The 24,182-nt window shown below is 41.1% G+C and overlaps 1 protein-coding gene across 8 annotated transcripts in view; it reads right to left on the bottom strand.

Moving 5' to 3' along the window:
- Positions 1–3,470: 3,470 nt before the first annotated feature.
- The window catches only part of ST8SIA5 (ST8 alpha-N-acetyl-neuraminide alpha-2,8-sialyltransferase 5), a 61,983-nt gene continuing 41,271 nt past the window's right edge, over positions 3,471–24,182 (bottom strand). For all 8 annotated transcript variants that reach the window (XM_070743616.1, XM_070743617.1, XM_070743621.1 and 5 more), the window contains 3 exons: positions 23,945–24,057; positions 6,363–6,455; positions 3,471–4,123 (listed from right to left, as the gene is read on the bottom strand). In XM_070743616.1, coding sequence (XP_070599717.1) covers positions 3,655–4,123; positions 6,363–6,455; positions 23,945–24,057 — 675 coding nt within the window. In that variant the 3' untranslated portion in view covers positions 3,471–3,654. The remainder of the gene's footprint in view (positions 4,124–6,362; positions 6,456–23,944; positions 24,058–24,182) is intronic.

Below are 24,182 nucleotides of genomic sequence, written 5' to 3'. Positions count from 1 at the left end.
TCTCTGCCAAGAATGTTGTCCAAGCCCTAAGTCTTTGCAAAGCTCTTTTATTGTTACTCTCTATGAAGAATGTTTTCCAAGCGCTCTTTGCAGGGTTTTTTCCACTGCTCTAACTTGCTCCAAATGTTTCTTCCCAGGTGCTAACATGTTCCCAGCTCTTACTGGCTTGCAAGCTCTTTCATTGTTACTCTCTTCGAATAAAGTTTTTTTAAAGCCCTAACCAGGGGATAAAATAATGTGCTAGCTAAGGACACTAGCCGGATGAATACCTGGTAAGCAGATTCTTTTCCCTATTTTCGTCCCCAAAAATGAAGGTGCGCCTTATACTCTGGTGTGTTTTATATTCCAAAAAAATACAGTAGTTCATCGACATTCAAACTGGGAATTTCTGTCTTATTTTTTTTAACTTCTGAGAATTGTAGAGAAATGTGCCTTCCTTCGTCTGAGATGGATAGAAATACCGTCCAACTACTGAACAACACATCTAATTACGTGAAACGGTGATTTTTACAATAATAGAATAAACGATTTCTTTTTCATGTAATGGCTATTCTCACTTGAAGCAAAGGTGAGTTTGTGAACCTTCATGTCCCTGAGATGTGCGTTGCTAAAATCCTACTGCAACTCATGGAAAATTCGGCAGGCAATTCCCATCCATTTAAAAAAGGAATTAAAAGGTGCCCCATTTGCCTTTCCAACTTCGCGTGACATTATTATTCTGTTGTCCCATCACTGCTGGTTTTGTGCTTGATGGGTCTAAAAAAAAATATATACACCTGCACCAAAAGAATTGCCATCTACCTTAGAAGATGGGCCATTTATATCTTGTGATTACCCTGCGCATTGATTAAAAGGTAATGGTTTCCCTGTCCAGTCATAGCCAAGGTATTGCTCATCTTCATTTATTTGGCTGAGGGAGCCAACATTGTCTGAAGACACTTCTGTGGTCATATGGCCAACCTGGCTCTACGCCAAAGACACAGAGAACGCCGGTACCTTCCCACGGAAGTGGTACCTATTAATCTACACCGCATTTCAATGCTCTGATTAAAACTGGGCTAAATCATAACACATGCTGTGCTTTAATGTTTTTCAACCTACCCGTCCTCTTGAAAGTCAAAATGGGGGGGGGATACATACGAAGGGATGACAACTATCCTGCTGGGTTAGAGCAAAAGTTTACGTGGTCCATAGTTTTCATTCCTCAAGACCTTGCGCGACGTTCAGAGACGATGTAATGAAGCTGGGGAAACCATCATAGCCGCCCCGAGTCTGCGGAGAGGGGCAGCATACAAATCTAATAAATAAATAATAAATAAATCATTCTGAATGTCTTATGCAGGAGGGAAAGAGTGGGAGGAGAAAGGCAGGCAAAGACTGAAGGTGGAGTCAAGAGAGGACGCAGCCTGGAATCCTTACGTTCCCACAAGCGGCCCAAATCCAACCCCTCTTGAATTGCATTAACTCTTTTGCTGTTGTTAGTTGCAAAGTTGTGTCCGACCCATCACGGCCCTATGGACAATGTTCCTCCAGGCCTTATTTATTTATTTATTTATTTATGGGATTTGTATGCCGCCCCTCTCCGCAGATTCGGGGCGGCTAACAACAATAATAAAAAACAACATGTAACAATCCAATTAATAAAACAACTAAAAACCCTTATTATAAAACCAAACATACCATGCATAACTTGTAATGGCCTAGGGGGAAGGAATATCTTAACTCCCCCTTATAAGGACTCCAAGCTGATTCCTCTCTTGACCCCATCCCCAAACTCTGCCTCTCTTCCTCCTACACCTGTCACTCTTCCCCTCTTACATAAAACACTCTGAATGACGGTTTCCCCACCTTTATTTTGTCTTCTGCGGACACTGTGCAGGATTGTCAGAGATTAAAAACTATGGACCAGGTAAACTTTTGCTCTGATCAAAAGGATAATTGTCCAATGGGACATCCCCTCCCCTCCATTTCACCTCTTAATCATTGCATCAGGGCAATGCCCTAAAGCACGGGTCTCCAACCTTGGCCATTTAAGATTTGTGGACTTCAACTCCCAGAATTCCCCAGCCGGTATTACCCTCCTTACGGATCAGGGCAGCTTTGATCCATCTTCTCCTCCGAGGGTGTGTTTCCATCCCAGAGTTTCTTCACCTACTCTTAGAATTTCCTCTTTGGCTCCAGCGAACTTCATTAACCTCTACAGTCTTCCTGGCTTCCTGGCTCTGTGTTAGCAGGACATTTCATATTGCGATGAGGAGGAATTTGGGGATATTCACCCCAGGATTCATACAGGAAGGAAACTGAACATGGCTAAGAGCATTGTGGCGGTCTGAGAAGGCAGGCAGTTGGAGGAAGAGAAACAGGTGTGCATTCTTTCAAACACCGTTGGTCGTCTTCTTCACACGAGTGTTAATTGTGGGGTTGCTAGAAAGGGAGGGAGGGAAGGAGGGAAGGAGGGAGAGAGGAAGGAAGGAAGGCAAGAAAATGAGAAGGAGAAAAGAAGGAAGGAAAAAGAGAAGGAGGAAGGAAGGGAAATGAAGGGAAATGAAGGGAAGGGAGGGAGGGAGGAAAGAAAATGAGAGAGAAGGAGAAAGGAAGGAAGGAAAATGAGAAGGAGAAAGGAAGGGAAGGGAGGAAGGAAGGAAGGGCAAGCAAAGGAAGCTAAAGGAAAGAAGCAAAAATTAGGGAAGGAAGGAAGGAAAGAAGGAAAGAAAATGAGAAGGAGAAAAGAAGGAAGGGAAATGAAGGGAAGGGAGGAAGGAAGGGAAGGAGGGAGGGAGGGAGGAAAAAGAGGAGGGAGGGAGGAAGGAATGAAAATGAGAGAGAAAGAGAAAGGAAGGAAGGAAAATGAGAAGGAGAAAGGAAGGGAAGGAGGAAGGAAGGAAGGAAGGAAGGAAGGAAGGAAGGGCAAGCAAAGGAAGCTAAAGGAAAGAAGCAAAAATTAGGGAAGGAAGGAAAGAAGGAAAGAAAATGAGAAGGAGAAAAGAAGGAAGGAAAAAGAGAAGGAGAAAGGAAAGAAGGGAAATGAAGGGAAGGGAGGAAGGAAGGGAGGGATGGAGGAAAATGAGAAGGAGAAAGGAAGGAAGGAAAAAGAGGAGGGAGGGAGGGAGGAAAGAAAATGAGAGAGAAGGAGAAAGGAAGGAAGGAAAATGAGAAGGAGAAAGGAAGGGAAGGAAGGAAGGAAGGAAGGGCAAGCAAAGGAAGCTAAAGAAAAGAAGCAAAAATTGGGGAAGGAGGGAATGGTGCCATTCCTAGAAATGAAATACTGAATCCCTAAAGTGATGTGCTCTATTTCTATTGTGAAATCTTTAGCTAATGTGCTTTTCACTTGTTTGGAGGCTCCAAGGCAGGGCGCTCATTCCTGCCCCACTGAGATGTGCTTCGCCCAAAAGACAACAGCCCAACATGGCCGATGAGGGGGAGAAGAGGCGGGTCACCACCTCCGAAGGAAAGCAAAACCTGACGAGAAATTAGAAGCTCAAATATTATTGCATAATCTTCTTGAAGCATTAAAAAAATCCGTCTCTGCGCAGAACGCCTGGCCCAAATGACCTGTCCATCCTGCCCGCCAGCTCCGTTTCTGCTTCAGAATGTGGCAAAGGACCCCAAAATACCCATGTTTCATTGTTATTATTTAAAACAACCACCAATCCGTCAGGTGTAGCTGCAGGCGTCCGTGTGGACTCTTAAAATCCCTCGGCTGTGCAGGCGGAGGAAGTTGAACATCTCTGAAGGCATCGCATGGAATCCGGGCCGAGGTTTGACGTTGTCGTAGTAATGGTGAGTCATGTATATCCCTGAGGGGTTCATGGGGAAACCCCAGAATCCAAAAAGGTGCACCTCTTCGCACAACTCCAAGGCGGCGGTCACGAGGATCAGCCCCGTGGTGACCCGCTTTGCCCTCAACCCTTGAGTCAGCCAGTAGCGGGAAACGTTCATGAGATATTTGGGGTGGAAAAAATAGACGGCCTTCTTGGATTCAAAGTCATCCAGGACATACCTGACCCTGAGGGAGATGTCGGTGTTGTGGGTGTTGTAGAAGGCCGGGAGCAAGACCGAGGCGTTTTCGTAGGCTTTCAGGACTTGGTAAAAAGGCCTCCTCCATTTCTCCAGTCTCTGGAACCTGGTATAATTTGCAGGGGAGCACAAGAAGAGTAAACAAAGGGTAAAACTGAGTAATCGAACATGACCTTTCAAATTCTCCTCTGATAAAGGGGATGTTACAATTACAGCGGTACCTCTACCTAAGAACGCCTCTACTTTTCTACATAAGAACCAGGTGTTCAGGATTTTTTTTGCCTCTTCTCAAGAACCATTTTCCACTTACAAACCCGAGCCTCCGAAACTGTAAGCGGAAAAGGCGGAGAGAAGCCTCCCTGGGGCCTCTCTAGGAATCTCCTGGGAGGAAACAGGGACGGAAAAGGTGGGGAGAAGCCTCCGTGGGGCCTCTCTAGGAATCTCCTGGGAGGAAACAGGGTCGGAAAAGGCGGGGAGATGCCGCCGTGGGGCCTCTCTAGGAATCTCCTGGGAGGAAACAGGGATGGAAAAGGTGGGGAGAAGCCTCCGTGGGGCCTCTCTAGGAATCTCCTGGGAGGAAACAGGGATGGAAAAGCCTCCGTGGGGCCTCTCTAGGAATCTCCTGGGAGGAAACAGGGTCGGAAACGGCAGGGAGAAGCCTCTGTGGGGCCTCTCTAGGAATCTCCTGGGAAGAAACAGGGCCTCCACCCTCCCTTTGGTTGCCCCAATTGCACGTATTATTTGCTTTTACATTGATTCCTATGGGAAAAATTGCTTCTTCTTACAAACGTTTCTACTTACGAACCTGGTCATGGAACGAATTAAGTTTGTAAGTAGAGGTACCACTGTAATCTAATATGACCTTTCAAATTTTGTTCTGATAAAAGCATGTTACAATTAAAGGGTTTTATGGTGAACTTCTTGGGATCTGTGAGATGAAAACTCGTCGTTTAAATGCCAGCTGCCTCAAAGACATGGAAAAGGAAGGAAAATCAGAAATTGTGGTTTTTGACAAATGGCAGGGTCTTTTCTGTTTTTACACCCCTTAAGATCCAACTGTGGAACCCTCTGAGCCTTCTGGGGATTGAAGGTTTGGCTTCTGAGTCAGGTTTTGGTTCCAGACGCTATAAAATCAGGGATTAATGCTAAATAAATCTCCTTATTGTTTTCCTATAGTTCAAAAGGAGGGTGCAAAACAGAACAGATGGAGCCATCAGGAAGGAAGGAAGGAAGGAAGGAAGGAAGGAAGGAAGGAAGGTGATAGGAAGATAAAAGAAAGAGGGAGGGAGGAAGGAAGGAGATAGAAAGAAAGATAAAAGAAAGAGGGAGGGAGGAAGAAGATAGAAAGGAAGATAAAAGAAAAGGAAGGAAGGTAGAAAGGAAAATAAAAAAGATGGAGGGAGAGAGGAAGGTAGAAAGGGAAGAAGGAAGCGAGGTAGGGAGGAAGAGAGGGAGGGAGAAAAATAGAAAGGAAGTTAAAAGAAAGATGGAGGGAGGGAGAGAGGAAGGCAGAAAGGGGAGAAAGAAGAGAGGAAGGGAGGGAGGAAAGGAGGGAGGAAGGGAGGAAGATAGAATGGAAGATAAAGATGGAGGGGTGACAGGAAGGAAGGAAGGGAAGAAAGAAGGGAGGAAAAGAGAGAGGAAGGGCAGAAAGGAGGAAGGGAGGATGATAGAAAGGAAGATAAAAAAAGATGGAGGGAGGGAGGGAGGGAGGGAGGTAGAAAGGGAAGAAGGAAGGGAGGGAGGGAGAAAAATAGAAAGGAAGTTAAAAGAAAGATGGAGGGAGGGAGGGAGGGAGAGAGAGAGGAAGGAAGAAAGGGAAGAAAGAAGGGAGGAAAGGAGAGAGGAAGGGAGGAAAGGAGGGAGGACGATAGAAAGGAAGATAAGAGAAAGATGGAGGGAGAGAGATAGGAAAGCAGAAAGGGGAGAAGGAAGGGAGGAAAGGAGGGAGGGAGGAAAGGAGGGGAGGGAGAGAGGAAGGCAGAAAGAGAAGGGGGGAAAGGAAGAAAGGAAGGAAGGACAGCCGAGCAAAGGAAGCTAAAGAAAAGAAGCAAAAGTAGGGAGGGAGGGAATGAAGGAGGAAGGAAAGAAAAAGCAAGGGAAAGCAAGAATGCAGGAGAGAAGAGAACATGCGTGGGCTGAAGTCCACATGAATCCTTTCCAATTGCACACATTTTCCCCGATGACAAGGAGGCTCAAATGACTCTCGTTTCCAGTTGCTATGAAATTACACAGTCAAGAGCCAGGAATTGCAAAGGCACATAAGAAGACACGGCTCCTTCTTTCTGCCGCCTGTGAATTTCACAGCGGCTCAGGAGGAGGAAGGAGGCTGGGATGTGACCCACCTTTCAATAATTATGCTGGGGTTGACCGTCACGACATTAGTTTTTACGCCAACATCCGCAACGTATTTCCTCGAGACGGGAGGCAAATTGCATCTGCAGGAGCAAAAGGAGCACAGGGAAAGATCTCAGGGTTATTTATTTAACGGTAAACCCCCTCCTGCCTGTCCAAAACAAACACCATTTTTACAAAGTGCCAAAAACAGTCCATTGAGCTCTTCCCAAAGCCAGATGGGGACTCCGAAGCCTTTGGATTTAGATCAGGGGGGTGAAATGCTACCGGTTTGGACCGGTTCGCTTGAACCAGTAGTAAAAATGCTACCAGTTCAACTGAAATGGTAGTAAAATCGCCCTGAGTCTTCAGAGAGGGGCGGCATACAAATCTAATTAATAATAATAATAATAATAATAATAATAATAATAATAATAATAATAATGGTAGTTCCAGCCACTGGAACTTGTGCCGGAACTACCATTTACCAGTGGCAAAGAACTGGTGGGATCATAAGCCTGAAAAAGTGGTCAAAAAAGAGCAAGCAAAACTACTGTGGGACTTCCGACTTCAGACTGACCGAATTCTGAAGCATAGCACACCAGACATTGTGATCGTGAAGAAAAAGAAAGTATGGATCATCGACATCGCAATCCCAGGAGACAGCAGAATTGAGGAGAAGCAGCTAGAGAAATTAGTGAAATACGAAGATCTAAAAATCGAGCTGCAACGACTCTGGGATAAGCCAGTGAAAGTGGTCCCACTGGTACTTGGCACACTGGGTGCAATGTCAAAGGATCTCAGCAGACATTTGAAAACCATCGGAATTGACAAAATCTCCATCTGTCAATTGCAAAAGGCCGCTTTACTGGTGTTGAAATACGAAATCCAGCATAGTTATCTCGTTTGCTGTGTTGTATTGACATGTTGTATTGACATAATAATAATAATAATAATAATAATTATTATTATTATTATTATTAATAATAATAATAATAATAATATATTATAATAATAATAATAAATAATAATTAATAATAATAATAATAATAATAAAATGAATGCTTTAAAATACAGTGGCACTTCTACTTAAGAACTTAATTCATTCCATGATCAGGTTCTTAAGTAGAAAAGTTTGTAAGAAGAAGCAATTTTTCCCATATGCAAAAGCAAATAATGTGTGCAAACCCATTAGGAAAGAAATAAAAGCAAGGAATTTGGGTGGGAAGAGGAGGAGGAAGAAGAGGAGGAGGACAGTCACTGCCGAAAGAAGAAGGTGAGGTGAAGGGAATCAAAAAAATCCAAAACTTTAAAGCTTAAAAAAAAAGAGGGACTCTGAGGTGTCGAGGAGGAGAATGCGCCTCCCATAAATCCGGCACGAGGCTACCTCCCATGCACTGCACCAGCGAGAGAAACCCAGGGGGAATAGTAGGAAACTGGCCGGGCCTTCGTGACGCTCTCAAATTTCCTGGAAAATTTTTCTGGGCTCGGATTCTTAAGTAGAAAAGTTCTTAAGTAGAGGCATTCTTAGGTAGAGGTACCACTGTAGGGTTTTTTTTTAAAAAGGTTCCGACTATCAGCTATAATAGTGATGGTGAACCTATGGCAGGGGTGTCACAAGTGACCCGTGGAGTCATATCTGCTGGCACACAAGTCATTGCCCCAGCTCAGCTCCAATGCCTTCTGCCGCACAAATCCCAGTGACCGATTAGGTCCCACAGAGTTGGCCTTCTCCGGGTCCCGTCGACAAAGCAATGTCGTCTGGCGGGACCCAGGGGAAGAGTCTTCTCTGTGGCAGCCCCGGCCCTCTGGAATCAACTTCCCCCGGAGATTAGGACTGCCCCCACTCTCCTTGCCTTTCGCAAACTCCTGAAAACACATTTATGTCGCTAGGCATGGGGAAATTGACATATCCCTAGCCATTATGATTTATGTATGGTTTGTCTGGATTGTATGGTTGTTTTATAAGGGGTTTTTAAAATTGTTTTTTAAAATTGGATTTGTAGATATATTTCTGGTTGTGAGCCGCTCTGACTCCTCGGAGAGGGACGGCATACAAATCTAATAAATTATTATTATTATTATTATTATTATTATTATTATTATTATTATTACTGTGCCTGTGTGCGCCGGCCAGCTGATTTTTGGCTCACACAGAGGCTCTGGGAGGGCTACTTTGGCTTTCAGAGAGCCTCCGAGGGGATGAGGGAAGGCGTTTTTACATTTCCCCGGCTCCAGGGAAGCCTTTGGAGCCTGAGGAGGGCAAAACATGAACTTACTGGGGCCACCAGAATTTGGGAAACAGGCCATTTCTGGCCTCCAGGGGATGGGGGAAGCTGTTTTTGCCATCCCCACCCATTGAATTATGGGTGTGGGCACTCGCGCATGCATAATAGTGCGCACACACGCACTTTCAGCATGTGGCTCACCATCATGAGCTATGACAATCAGATGTGCCATGTGATCTTCAGAACCTTTTGTAAAAAACTTTTTTAAAGTATTTTTTTACTACCAGTTCTGGCGCAGAGGTAGTAAAAATGCTTTTAAAAGTTTTTAAAAAATGGTTGCCACAATCGCAGGCAGAGCTGATTGTCACAGCTGATTGTCCAAACTTTAAAAAAAACAACTTTTAAGCATTTTTAAACTCCTGGTTAACCTACCGGTTCAAAATGGCTTAGGACCAGGTTACTTGAGAGACCGTCTTCTGCCTCACACATCCCAGCGACCGATCAGAGCCCACAGCGTTGGCCTTTTCCAGATCCTGCAAGCCAAATAATGTTGGCTGGCAGGGCTGTGGAGAAGGGCCTTCTCTGTGGCGGCTCCGGTCCTCTGGAACAACTTCCCCTGGAGATTCGTATGGCCCCCATCCACCTGGCCTTCCGAAAGGCTTTAAAAACATGGCTTTACCAGCAGGCCTGGGACCGTTGAGGGTCATACTCTACTTCGGCCAAGAGTTATGCATGCATGATGTATGAATGTTTATTATTGGAGTTTTAAATTGCATTTTTATCATTGTATTTTTTATTGTTGTATGCTGCTCTGAGTCTACTTGGTAAAGGGCGGCCTATAAACTTAACTTTAAAATAAAATAAAATAAAATAAAATAAAATAAAATAAAATAAAATAAAATAAAATAAAATAAAATAAAATAAAATAAAATAAAATAAAATAAAATAAAATAAAATAAAATAAAATAAAATAAAATAAAATAAAATAAAATAAAATAAAATAAAATAAAATAAAATAAAATAAAATAAAATAAAATAAAATAAAAAAATAAAAAAAAATAAAATAAAATAAAATAAAATAAAATAAAATAATAATAAAATAAAATAAAATAAAATAAATAAATAAATAAAAAATAAAATAAAATAATAATAAAATAAAATATAAAATAAAATAAAATAAAATATAAAATAAAATAAAATAAAATAAAAAAATAAAAAATAAAATAAAATAATAATAAAATAAAATATAAAATAAAATAAAATAAAATAAAAAAATGAAAAATAAAATAAAATAAATAAATAAATAAATGAAATGAAATAAAATAATAAAATAAATAAAATAATAAAAAATAAAATAATAAAAAATAAGTAAGTAAGTAAGTAAGTAGGAAGGAAGGAAGGAAGGAAGGAAGGAAGGAAGGAAAGAAAGAAAGAAAGAAAGAAAGAAAGAAAGAAAGAAAGAAAGAAGAAAGTGCAATAGAAAAAAATGAACGTTTTTCCAAAGAGCTGGCAATCTATGGAGTTTTTCCAAACCCTGAATGAACAGTTACATAAGGAATGCCTAATTGGGAGCACTTTTAGCTTTTAGCCTGTAAGCAAAATCCACATGGAATCTAAGCTGCTACTACAAGGGTCCTCCTCAAAATATCCAAATAAATTTCAACTGAACTCCAAATCTACATTATGCAGTTATCTATTTTCCTTAGATTGTCAAATACCGCCAATTACTGACATTGCCCTAGGAGACTGTACCTTAGGTATTTTGGATAAAAGGATCGTGCTAGGCTTTGAGATTTTTTTCTCCCCATTTTTTATAATTATAATTTCCTTATATCATCTGTTTCAACCACATGGATTGAACTGCGTCTTTCTAACCCATTCTGCAAATCTGCTTTTTTTTTTTGCAGCCTCAAAGAACAGCTGGAAACTGAATTTGTAATCAAGGCAAGTTGAAGATTTGCAGAAACCAAAGTACAAGATATAATTAGGAATCCTTCTTTGTCATTCATCTCCATGCAGAACATAATTTTCTCCTTTTAGAAACCTAGAAACCTAGAAGATTGACGGCAGAAAAAGATCTCATGGTCCATCTAGTCTGCCCTTGTACTATTCCCTGTATTTTATCTTAGGATGGACATATGTTTATCCCAGGCATGTTTCAATTCAGTTCCTGTGGATTTACCAACAACGTCTGCTGGAAGTTTGTTCCAAGCATCTACTACTCTTTCGGTCAAATAATATTTTCTCACGTTGCTTCTGATCTTTCCCCCAACTAACCTTAGATTGTGCCCCCTTGTTCTTGTGTTCACTTTCCTATTAAAAACACTTCCCTCCTAAGCCTTATTTAACCCTTTAACATATTTAAATGTTTTGATCATGTCCCCCCTTTTCCTTCTGTCCTCCAGACTATACAGATTGAGTTCATTAAGTCTTTCCTGAAAAGTTTTATGCTTCTTCTATTTTATTGATTGATTGGATTTTTATGCCGCCCCTCTCCGGAGACTCGGGGCGGCTAACAGCAACAATAAATCAGTGTACAATAGTAGTCTGATGTTAGAAATAATTAAAAGCCCATTAATATAAAAAAACCAAACATACATACATACATACCATGCATAGAATTGTAAAGGCCTAGGGGGAAGAGGGCCTCAATTACCCCATGCCTGACAGCAGAGGTGGGTTTTAAGCAGCTTACGAAAGGCAAGGAGGGTGGGGGCAATTCTAATCTCTGGGGGGAGTTGGTTCCAGAGGGCCGGGGCCGCCACAGAGAAGGCTCTTCCCCTGGGTCCCGCCAAGCGACATTCTTTAGTTGACGGGACCCGGAGAAGGCCCCACTCTATGGGACCTAACTGGTCGCTGGGATTCGTGCAGCAGAAGGCGATGATGAAGAATGCATTTTTGCCAGTTTGGTCTAGTAGTTAAGTCTGGGATCGACAAACCCAGGCGCCTGGTCGCCAGTGGCGCCTAGAAAATGTTGTCTGGCGCCTAGAAAATGTTGCCTGCTGTACTGTATGTATACCAGGGGTCTCCAACCGCCGGTCCGCGGACCGGGACCGGGCTGTTGGGGGTTTTCAGCCGGTCCGCGGCGCCAGGGCCCCCTCGGCCTTTCCGCGCTGCCCACCGCCCGCCCGATTTGCCCCCTCTGCTCCTCTGCCACCTCCTGCCTTTCACCGCAGCTCCTCCCGCACCCGGAACGCACGCCCTGCCCGCCTCACATTTGCCGAGAGGACTTTCGCCCCGGGCTCTCAGCAAGGGGGCTGCATGAGAGGCGGGGCCGGCGGAAGGTGATATTCAATGTCGGGGGCGCATGGGCGGTTTTGCGCGCGCTCCCTATCTCCCTGCTAGCCCACTCGGAATACTGTATTCAAAATAAGAAAAGCCTTCGCCGGCAAAGGCTTTTCTTATTTTGAATACGTATTCCGAGTGGGCTAGCAGGGAGATAGGGAGCGCGCGCAAAACCGCCCATGCGCCCCCGACATTGAATATCACCTTCCGCCGGCCCCGCCTCTCATGCAAACCCCCTTGCTGAGAGCCCGGGGCGAAAGTCCTCTCGGCAAATGTGAGGCGGGCAGGGCGTGCGCGCGTCACCGCTGAGAAGAACGGAGAGAGAACGAGAGTGAGTGAAAGCAACAGACAGCAAGATAGAGAGAAAGTGAGAAAGATAGAGTGAGAGAAAGGGGGGGGAGAAAGAGATAGCAAGAGAGAGAGAACAAGAGAGAGAAAGAGCGTGAGAAACAAAACAAGAGAGAAAGAGTGAGAGAGAGAGAAAGCAAAAGAGACAGAAAGAAAACAAGAGAGAGAAAGTGAGAAGAAGAGAGAGAAAGAGAGGGAGAGAGAGAGAAAGAGAGAGGGGGGAGAGAGAGAAAGAGAGGGAGAAAGAGAGGGAGAAAGAGAGGGAAAGGGGGGAGAGATAGCAAGAGAGGGAGAGAGAAAGAGAGAGGGAAAGGGGGAGAGAGGGGGGAGAGAAAGAGGAGATAAAGGAAGAGGAGAGAGAGAAAGGAAGAGAAAGAAAGAAAGAGGGATAGAAAGAGAAAGAGAGTGAGAGATGCTCAGTGAGCCTTTCTTTGAAGTTGCCTTTCTTTCTTTCTTTCTTTCTTTCTTTCTCTTTCTTTCTTTCTTGCTCTTTTTCTTTCTCTCTTTTACCTTTCCTTCCTCTATTTCTTTTCTTTCTCCTTCCTACCTTCTTCCCTCCCTCCCTCCAGTCCTTCCTCTCTTACTCTCCCCTTTCATAAGTTTCCTTGCTTCCTTCCTCTGTTCCTGTCCCTTCCCTCTTTCCTTCTTTCTTCCTTCCTTCCTTCCTTTCCTCCCTTCCTTTCCTCCCTCCATTTCTTGCTTTCCTTTTCCTTCCTCCCTTCTTTCCTCCCTCATTCCCTTCTTTCACTCCTTCCTCTCTTACTCTCCCCTTTCACACCTTTCTTTGCTTCTTTGCACCCTTCTTCTGTTCCTGTACCTTCCCTCTTTCCTTCCTTCCTTCCCACCCTCCGTCCATTCATTCACCCATTCCTCTCTTGATCGCCCCTTTTACGGCGCCGCTGACAGCTAGCTCCCCCCCCCCACCGGGCCATGGAAAACTGGTCTAGCTGAAAGCCGGTCCCTGGTGCAAAAAAGGTTGGGGACCTCTGATGTATACAGTATATTTTTCCCGCCTTGTGTTTACGCCCAGAAATGGTACATCTTGGCTTCCGTAGCTCCGCCCATCAACCTCGGAGCGAGCTGCTTTCCCAGCGTCCCCTGCGCTTGCGTGCGTCTCTCCCTCCCCCCCTTGCCTCCATTCCGCCTCCTACTCGAACCCCTTCACTCCCCCCCACCGCACACAGACGCTCCGATCTTGGCCGCTCACCCGCCTTCGGAGAGAAGCGGAAGCCCCTCCCCTCCCGGCGTGAGGTTTTGTTCATTCCTCCTCCGGCCGCGTGCGCGGTGACTTCCGACCAGTAACCCCTCCTCCCCCCTCCCCCCCCTCACCCGCGTCCCCGGCCCGGTCTCCCTTTCCTTCTTCTCTGTTTCGGTTTCTGACTAACGGTCTCCCCTCGGATCCCGACGGGAGTACAGCAGAGCCGGCTCGGCGGAGCCAGGCCTGCGCCGGGGGGGAGGGGGTGAAAGCGATGTCAGGTGGAGACTCGGCAGCTGCCGCGGCCTCCCCTCAGCCGTTGCCCTTCTCGCTGCCCAAGCCTCCCCCCCTGATGCAACTGAACCCCGGCGAAGGCGTGCGTCCTGTGGGACCTCCCGGGCCGGAACAGTCGCCGAAAAGCGCTCGCATGGGTGGCCGGCCGGACTGGCCTGCCGGGAAACCCGTCAGTCTTCTGGCGCCTCTCCTTCCGCCGCGTGGGGAACCCGAACCGCTCCTTCCCTTCGGGCCAGTAATCTCAACCACACCGGACTACGGTGTGGTTGAGATTACTGCATTGGCTCATCATTTTCGTAAACAGCTATCTCCACCTGAAAGTGATGACCAATGCATTCACTCACTCCTCAATGAGTGGTATGAGTTTAAGGTCCTTGGAAAAGGAAAGAAACTGTGTGAGCTTCTGGATTTGGCACTCTCCAACACCGAGAGATTTCCAGTTCTGGGAAACCTGTTGTCGATTGTAGCGGTGCTCCCTGTCTCAACCTCATGTTGTGAAAGAGGATTTAGTTTGATGAACATGGTCAAAAATAAATTCAGATCAAGGATGCAAGAAGAAAGTTTAAGTGACTTGTTTATGATCACCATGAATGGGCCATCTGTGAAGGCGTTTGATCCTGCCAAGGCTGTGGACCACTGGTACTTCAGCTCTAAAATCACAAGGCATGTTCATGGCCACAAAACGCAAAGTGAAAAACACTAGAATGTTGCCTAAAATCTAAAATATCAAAATATAATATTTATTATCTTTAAAAGTAAAATGTTGTTTATAACGTTTGTAATGTTTTTTTTGTTAAATTAAAAACCAAGTTTGCTTAAAAAAAATTCTGGCTCCTAAATTTTTTGGCTGGCTCCTAGATTCTGAACAACTTTGTCGACCCCTGAGTTAAGTAACCAGACTAGAAAGCATATGACTCCTGAGTTCAAGTCCTGCCTTAGCCATGAACAGTAAGGAGATTTATTTAGCATTTATTCTAAAGCTCATCTCACACCGCATTTCTGATATTAACACCCTCGAAAATGTCCAAAGATACTTCACCAGAAGAGCCCTTTACTCCTCTACCTGAAACAAAATACCCTACGAAACTAGACTTACAATTCTGGGTCTAGAAAGCTTAGAACTACGATGCCTTAAACATGATCTAAGTATTGCCCACAGTATCATATGCTGCAATGTCCTGCCTGAAGACTACTTCAGCTTCAACCACAACAACACAAGAGCACACAAAAGATTCAAGCTTAATATTAACCGCTCCAAACTTGACTGTAAAAAATACGACTTTAGAAATCGAGTTGTCGAAGCGTGGAACTCATTACCGGACTCCGTAGTATCATCCCCTAACCTCCAACACTTTACCCTTAGACTATCCATGGTTGACCTCTCCAGATTCCTAAGAGGTCAGTAAGCGCACCAGAGTGCCTTCCGTCCCCTGTCCTATAGTCTCTCCTATATCTTCTCTTTTATCTCTATATCCTTTCTGCTATTCTCTCATACATACATTTTATTCCTATATTTTCTCTTCTCTTCTTTCTCTAATACATTTCACTTGAGTATATCCTCTATAACCTTCATTATGTATTATTGTGTAGGTAGGTAGGTAGGTAGGTAGGTAGGTAGTGAGCCGCCCCGAGTCTACGGAGAGGGGCGGCATACAAATCTAATAAATTATTATTATTAATAATAATAATAATAATAATAGGTAGGTAGGTAGGTAGGTAGGTAGGTAGTAGGCAGGCGGGTAGGCAGGCAGGCAGGCAGATAAAGGCTGGGTGACTTTGGGCACAAACACCAGGAGACGGTGAATTCAAATCCCAGTTTAGTCTTGAAAGCCAGCTGAGTGATCTTGGGCCAATCACTTTCTCTCAATCCAAGCCACCTTATAGGGTTGTTGTAGTCGGGGAAAATAAGAGAAAGAAAGTGTGTTGGATATGTTTGCCATCTTGAGCTATTTTTAAAATAATAAAGACGGGATATAGGTATGGGGGAATTGAGATACTCTTTCCCCCTAGGCCTTTACAATTTTATGCATGGTATGTCTGTATGTATGTTTGGCTTTTATATTAATGGGATTTTAATCGTTTTTATTATTGGATTATTATTGTACGCTGTCTTATTATTGCTGTTAGCCGCCCCGAGTCTCCGGAGAGGGGCGGCATACAAATCCAATAACCAACCAACCAACCAACCAACCAACCAACCAAATACATACATACATACATACATACATACATACATACATACATACATACATACAGACATAAATAAATAAATAAATAAATAAATAAATAAATAAATAAATAAATAAATAGTAGTCTTCAAATACCAGTAGAACTTTTGCAGGGCAGCCTACCCCACTAACATGGAAGCATTGACAGGATTCCCTATGATGTCTAGGTTGAAAACCTGTGCTTTTAGGGGTTTACTTTTGCCAGGTGTTTTAGCTGGTTGATAGTCACAGTTGGGTCATTCTTTGTCAAGTGGACCAGGTGAAATTGAAGCCTTATTGGAAAAGAAACCATCAAAAAACCAGCATATATGATAGGAAAAAACATGCTCTTTCTAGTGAAATAAAAAATGAAGACGATCAAAGGTGAGAAAACAGAGAGTGATAGAAAAAAAGTGCTCTTTCTAATGAAGATGACTGAAGGTGACGAAACAGAGCTCTGTTTTCTCACCTTCAATCATCTTCATTTTTATTTCACTAGAAAGAGCACATTTCTTTTCTATCATATATGTTGTTTTTGTGATGGTTTTCCCCCCCAAAAGACTGCAAAAATCAGTTAAGTGGACATCTGGTCCACTTGACAAAGAATGACCCAGTTGCAAAGAATTGTCTAGTTGTATCATGAATTTAGCATTGCATGGAAGATGACCTACAGAGTTTATCACCCCTCAACTGAGTCCTTTGGGATTGGGCAACATAGAAATCGAATAAATAAACTAGAAGATGCCTACAGTCCCTGTCCTAATGTTCCCTCTTCTCAGTGCCAATATCTCAGTGCCAACCCCCACTCAGTAAAAGACCTTGGAATACTAATATCGAATGACCTAAGTGCTAAAGCCCACTGCAACAATATTGCCAAAAAAGCCTCTAGAGTTGTTAACCTGATCCTACACAGCTTCTGCTCAGGCAATCTCACACTACTCACAAGAGCCTACAAAACTTTTGCCAGACCCATCCTAGACTACTGCTCCTCTGTCCGGAATCCATACCACATCTCAGACATCAACACCCTTGAAAATGTCCAAAGATATTTCACCAGAAGAGCCCTTCACTCCTCCACTCGAAACAGAATACCCTACGAAAATAGACTAACAACCCTGGGCCTAGAAAACCTAGAACTACGGCGCCTAAAACACAATTTGAGTATTGCCCACAAGATCCTATGCTGCAACGTCCTACCGGTCAATGACTACTTCAGCTTCAACCGCAACAACACAAGAGCACGCAACAGATTCAAACTTAATACAAACCACTCCAAACTTGACTGTAAAAAATATGATTTCAACAATCGAGTTATCGAAGCGTGGAACTCATTACCGGACTCAATTGTGTCAACCCCTAACCCCCAACATTTCTCCCTTAGACTCTCCACGATTGACCTCTCCAGGTTCCTAAGAGGCCAGTAAGGGGCGTACATACGTGCACTGGTGTGCCTTTCGTCCCCTATCCAATTGTCTTTCTTTTCTCTCACTTATCATATATATTTTCTTTCTTTCATATATCCTCTCCTCTAAGTTCACTTTACCCTTATATATATTACTACATGTCTATTTTTCTTCCTATGTATTTGTGTATTGGACAAATGAATAAATAAATAAATAAAATAAATCTTATATATAAAAATGATGTTATATCTATGTATATTACAAATACGTACTTGAAGAAAGAAAGAAAGAAAGAAAGAAAGAAAGAAAGAAAGAAAGAAAGAAAGCCTTGGTAAGACCACACTTGGAATAATGCATCCACCATCCTGTTTGAACTGTTATTCAGCACAGTTCATTCTTTATGTAATTATACGGCCTGTAACATCAGCGGTTATTGTACAATTGTTCTATAGTTCCAGTAAAACTAAGGTCACGTTGTTACTACATATCATAATCTTATGAACAAAATTAATTCTAGGAACATCAGGTTTTTATTTACAGCTATTATCTCTTCTCCTACCCAACCAAGTATAAAATTTATCCCAAAATTATTTTGATTACAAGATACTTTGATTCGTCTTTATTTTTGAACTTTTGAGTCAGTTTGTCCATTTCTGCACAATCATAATTTTTTTTAATCATTTCTCTCTGATGGTATTTTTTCTTTTTTCCAGTTTTGCGCTATAGTTGTTCTGATTGCTGTAATTATGTGCTGTATCAAGTAGTAATAGTCTTTTTTGATTTTCTGATTTTATGTTTGATTTTATGTTGTGTTATGTTTTGTTGTTTGTCTTATAAAATGCAAGTACAACATTTAAACAAATAAATAAGTATACAGTGGTACCTCGAGATACGAGTTTAATTCGTTCCGGACCTGGGCTCTTAAGTCGAGCAGCTCTTATCTCGAACGACTTTTCCCCATAGGAATTAATGTAAATAATTTTAATTGGTTCCAGCCCTCAAAAAACTCACAAAGTTAGTCTAAATTATGCAGAAAGACATGTTTTTAATGAAGAAATGTACATGTACATATAAATGAATAATGAAGTTTCTTTCACTTAACTTGTAAACTTTCTTAAACTTTTAAATTTACATATGTTCAACTTCTCTGCCACCCAATCCTGTAGGACAGAGGTCCCCAACCCTTTTTGCACCAGGGACCGGCTTTAAGCGATCAAGAGAGGAATGGGTGAATGAATGGACGGAGGGTGGGAAGGAAGGAAGGAAAGAGGGAAGGGACAGGAACAGAGGAAGGAAGCAAGGAAACTTATGAAAGGGGAGAGTAAGAGAGGAATGAGTGAAGGGAGGGAGGGAGGGAAGAAGGTGGGAAGGAGAAAGAAAAGAAGAAATAGAGGAAGGGAAGGTAAAAGAGAGAAAGAAAAAGAGCAAGAAAGAAAGAAAGAAAGAAAGAAAGAAAGAAAGAAAGAAAGAAAGAAAGGGGGAAGGGACAGGAACAGAGGAAGGAAGCAAGGAAACTTATGAAAGGGGAGAGTAAGAGAGGAATGAGTGAAAGGAGGGAGGGAGGGAAGAAGGTGGGAAGGAGAAAGAAAAGAAGAAATAGAGGAAGGGAAGGTAAAAGAGAGAAAGAAAAAGAGCAAGAAAGAAAGCTGCAAGCACCCCTCCGAGCCCCCCAGGCCAGCTGCAACCTTTTAAAACACGCGCGCCGCTTCGCAGCTGTCTCCTGAAGCCGAACGCGGAAGTTAGCGTTTGGCTTCAGGAGACAGCTCCTTGGCGCTTGTATCTCGAATTTGGGCTTGTAAGTAGAACAAAAATATCTCTCCCCTCCCAGCTCTTATCTCGAGTTGCTCTTAAGTAGAGCAGCTCTTATGTCGGGGTTCCACTGTACTATAAAATGATAGATTATGTCTTATTTTTAATGTTTATACAATAAAAATTATTTTTTAAAAAAAGGAATAATGCATCCAGTTTTTGTCGTAAATGTAAAAAAGACATGGAGACTCTAGAAAGAGTGCAGAGACGAACGACAAAGATGATTAGGGGACAGGAGGCTAAAACATACAAAGAACAGTTGGAGGATTTGGATATGTCTAATTTAATGAAAAGAAGGACCAGGGGAGACAGGATAGCAGTGTTTCAGTATCTCAGGGTTTGCCACACAAAAGGAGTCAACCTATTCTCTAAAGCACCTGAGGGTAGAACAAGAAGCAATGGGTGGAAACTAAACAAGGAGAGAAGCAACTTAGAACTAAGGAGAAATTTCCTAACAGTGAGGACAATTAATCAGTGGAACAGCTTGCCTCCAGCAGTTGTGAATACTCCAACAATGGAAGTTTTAAAGAAAATGTTGGATAACCATTTGTTTGAAATGGTATGGGGTCTCCTGCCTGTGAAGGGGGCTAGAGTAGAAGATTTCAAGGTCTCTTTCAACACTTATTATTCTGTTATATAGGGAACACATGCTGTACAAAACTATGCTTCAATCCATAAAATGATCAGAGGATCAGTATTGACCAAGTTAATAAATTCCTCAATTCAAATATAACCTTCCAAATTATTTTACCATGTGGGGAATCTCTGAACTTTTGTTCATTTGTCCACTCTTGTTTATAGGCCACTGACCTCAGTAGAACAAACTCAATGAACACAAAATAAATGGTTTTGATAGGAGAGGGAAACAGAGAGAGAAAAATGTTCTGTCCTACACATTGGGAAAAAGAATCAGAACATCAAATACAAGCTGAACAAATAAGGCCTTACAAACAACCCTCACTCCGTAAAAGATTTTGGAATACTCCTATCAAATGACCTAAGTGCCAAAGCCCACTGCAACATTGCCAAAAATCTTAAAGAGTTGTTAACCTAATCCTACGTAGCTTCTGCTCCAGTAATCTCACACTACTAACCAGAGCATACAAAACTTTTGCCAGACTAATCCTTGAATACAGCTCATCTGTCTGGAACCCACAGTGCGTTTCGGTCATAAACACTCTAGAAAATGTTCAGAGATACTTTACTAGAAGAGCCCTCCACTCCTCCACTCACAACAGAATATCATACCTCGAGGTTTGACTACTGTAACGCTCTCTACATGGGGCTACCTTTGAAAAGTGTTCAGAAACTTCAGATCGTGCAGAATGCAGCTGCGAGAGCAATCATGGGCTTCCCAAGGTATGCCCATGTTACGACAACACTCCGCAGTCTGCATTGGTTGCCGATCAGTTTCCGGTCACAATTCAAAGTGTTGGTTATGACCTATAAAACCCTTCATGGCATCAGACCAGAATATCTCCGGGAATGCCTTCTGCCGCACGAATCTCAGCGACCGGTTAGGTCCCACAGAGTTGGCCTTCTCCAGGCTCTTTCGACTAAACAATGTCGTTTGGCGGGACCCAGGAGAAGAGCCTTCTCTGTGGCAGCCCCGACCCTCTGGAACCATCTCCCCCCGGAGATCAGAACTGCCCCCACCCTCCTTGCCTTTCGTGAAGTTCTTAAGACCCATCTCTGCCGTCAGGCATGGGGGAACTGAGACATCTCCCTCGGGCCTATACAGTTTATACATGGCATGTTTGTGTGTATGCTTGCTTTTAATAATGGGGTTTTTAGTGTTTTTTAAATTATTAGATTTGTTCTTATATTGTCTTTGTTATTGTTGTGAGCCGCCCTGAGTCTAGGGAGAGGGGCAGCATATAAATCTAATAAATAAATGAATGAATGAATGAATGAATGAATGAATGAATGAATGAATACGCAACTAGATTTACAATCCTAGGTTTAGAAAGCTTAGAACTACGTTGCCTTAAACACAACCTAAGCATAGCCCATAAAATCATCTGCTACAACGTCTTTCCTGTCAATGACTACTTCAGCTTCAATCACAACAACACACAAGCACACAACAGATAAAAACGTAAAGAAAACTGCTCTAAACTCGACTGCAGGAAATACGACGCTCTTTTGCCTTTAACTAAAGAATTAATCATTTTGCAAGTACAGTATAAAGTTTTTCGCTATTTTCCACTAGTTAAATAGTGAAAGACATAAGCATGTAAATTCACACTATTATATTATATTATTATATTGTATTGTATTGTATTGTGTATTTTACTGTACTGTACTGTACTGTACTGTACTATACTATAATATACTATACTATACTATATTATATTATTATATACAGTGATTGTGTTGCTATTGCCGCTAATGAAGGTATGAGCAACTTTTCAGGGGGTTTTTCACACCTCATTTACTAAGATCTTTCACCAGGGGTATCAAACTCACAACCCACGGGCCAGATGTGTCACGTGTTGGCCACACCCACATTTTTGAAAATGTTTTAATTGCCCTAATTCAATGATCGTGAACCTTTTTTTCCTCGGGTGCCAATAGAGCATGGGCGCACGCTATTATTCATGCACGAGTGCCCACACCCATAATTCAATGGCCTGGGGAGGGCAAAAACCGCTTTCCCCCCCCACCAGAGGCCCTCTGGAGGCCTGAAACATTTCCCAAAATCTGTTGGGCCCAATAGGCCCATTTTTTGCCCTCCCCTGGCTCCAGAGGCAAAAATGCCCCTTCCCCCATCCCCCTGGAGATGCTCCGGAAGTCAAAAACGCCCTCCCAGAGTCTCCGCGCAAGTTGAAAATCAGCTGGCCAGCACACCCATGCACATTGGAGCTGAACTAGGGTAACAGCTCACGTGCCAGCAGATACGGCTCCGTGTGCCACCTGTGGCACCTGTGCCATCACTGTGCCTAGTTAAAAAATTCTAGTCCTTATGAATTCATTTCCAGTTGCTTCTGACATGCAAGACAAGGGTGTCAAATTCGAGTCGTCACGTTGTGGTGGTGCGTGGGTGTGGCCAACACGTGACACATCTGGCCCGTGGGTTGTGAGTTTGATACCCCTGGTGAAAGTTCTTAGTAAATGAGGTGTGAAAAAACCCTTAAAAGTTGCCCATAACTTCCTTAGCGGCAAAAGCAACACAATCACTGTATATAATATAATATAATATAATATAATATAATATAATATAATATAATATAATATAATATAATATAATATAATATAATATAATATAATATAATATAATATAATATAATATAATATAATATAATATAATATAATATAATATAATATAATATAATATAATATAATATAATATAATATAATATAATATAATATAATATAATATAATATAATATAATATAATATAATATAATATAATATAATATAATATAATATAATATAATATAATATAATATAATATAATATAATATAATATAATATAATATAATATAATATAATATAATATAATATAATATAATATAATATAATATAATATAATATAATATAATATAATATAATTTTATTTATTTATTTATTTATTTTATTTATTTATTTATTGGATTTGTATGCCGCCCCTCTCCGCAGACTCGGGGCGTCTAACAACAATGATAAAAAACAACATGTAACAATCCAATTTAATAAAACAACTAAAAACCCTTATTATAAAAACCAAACATAGACACAATCATACCATACATAACTTGTAATGGCCTAGGGGAAGGAATATCCTAGCTCCCCCATGCCTGGCGACAAAGGTGGGTCTTGAGTAATATAATTAATATAATAATATAATAATATAATATAATAATATAATAATATAATAATATAATAATATAATAATATAATAATATAATAATATAATAATATAATAATATAATAATATAATAATATAATAATATAATAATATAATAATATAATAATATAATAATATAATAATATAATAATATAATAATATAATAATATAATAATATAATAATATAATAATATAATAATATAATAATATAATAATATAATAATATAATAATATAATAATATAATAATATAATAATATAATAATATAATAATATAATAATATAATAATATAATAATATAATAATATAATAATATAATAATATAATAATATAATAATATAATAATATAATAATATAATAATATAATAATATAATAATATAATAATATAATAATATAATAATATAATAATATAATAATATAATAATATAATAATATAATAATATAATAATATAATAATATAATAATATAATAATATAATAATATAATAATATAATAATATAATAATATAATAATATAATAATATAATAATATAATAATATAATAATATAATAATATAATAATATAATAATATAATAATATAATAATATAATAATATAATAATATAATAATATAATAATATAATAATATAATAATATAATAATATAATAATATAATAATATAATAATATAATAATATAATAATATAATAATATAATATAAAATAATATTAAATATATAAATATTAATGAGCCAAGGTGGCGCAGTGGGTAGAGTGCGGTACTGCAGGCCACTAAAGTTGACTGTTAGATCTGCAGGTCACCGGTTCAAATCTCATCACCGGCTCAAGGTTGACTCAGCCTTCCATCCTTCCGAGGTGGGTCAAATGAGGACCCGGAGTGTGGGGGCAAGAGGCTGGCTCTGCTAAAAAAAAGTGCTATTGCTAACATATTGTAAGTCGCCCTGAGTCTAAGGAGAAGGGTGGCATAAAAAATTGAACAACAAACAAATAAACATTTACCGTAACACGAAATCAGCAGCATCGATCTCCTGGCCACAGCCGCTGTTCTTCAAAATTCCTCCGTTTCCAACCACCGCACATTTCTTAAACTGGGAACGAGAATAGGGCATCTCCTGGAGCAACCAAAAAATAGGAGCAATTCTTGGAAAAGTCGTACACATTTTTAACAGATTAACAGAGTTGGAAGGGACCTTGTAGGTCATCTAGTCCAACCCTCCCCCCACCGCTCAACCAGGAG

The sequence above is a fragment of the Erythrolamprus reginae genome, chromosome 2, assembly GCF_031021105.1.
Source record: "Erythrolamprus reginae isolate rEryReg1 chromosome 2, rEryReg1.hap1, whole genome shotgun sequence".
Classification (NCBI taxonomy): Eukaryota; Metazoa; Chordata; class Lepidosauria; order Squamata; family Dipsadidae; genus Erythrolamprus; species Erythrolamprus reginae.
This window is presented reverse-complemented; position numbering and strand designations above follow the sequence as displayed.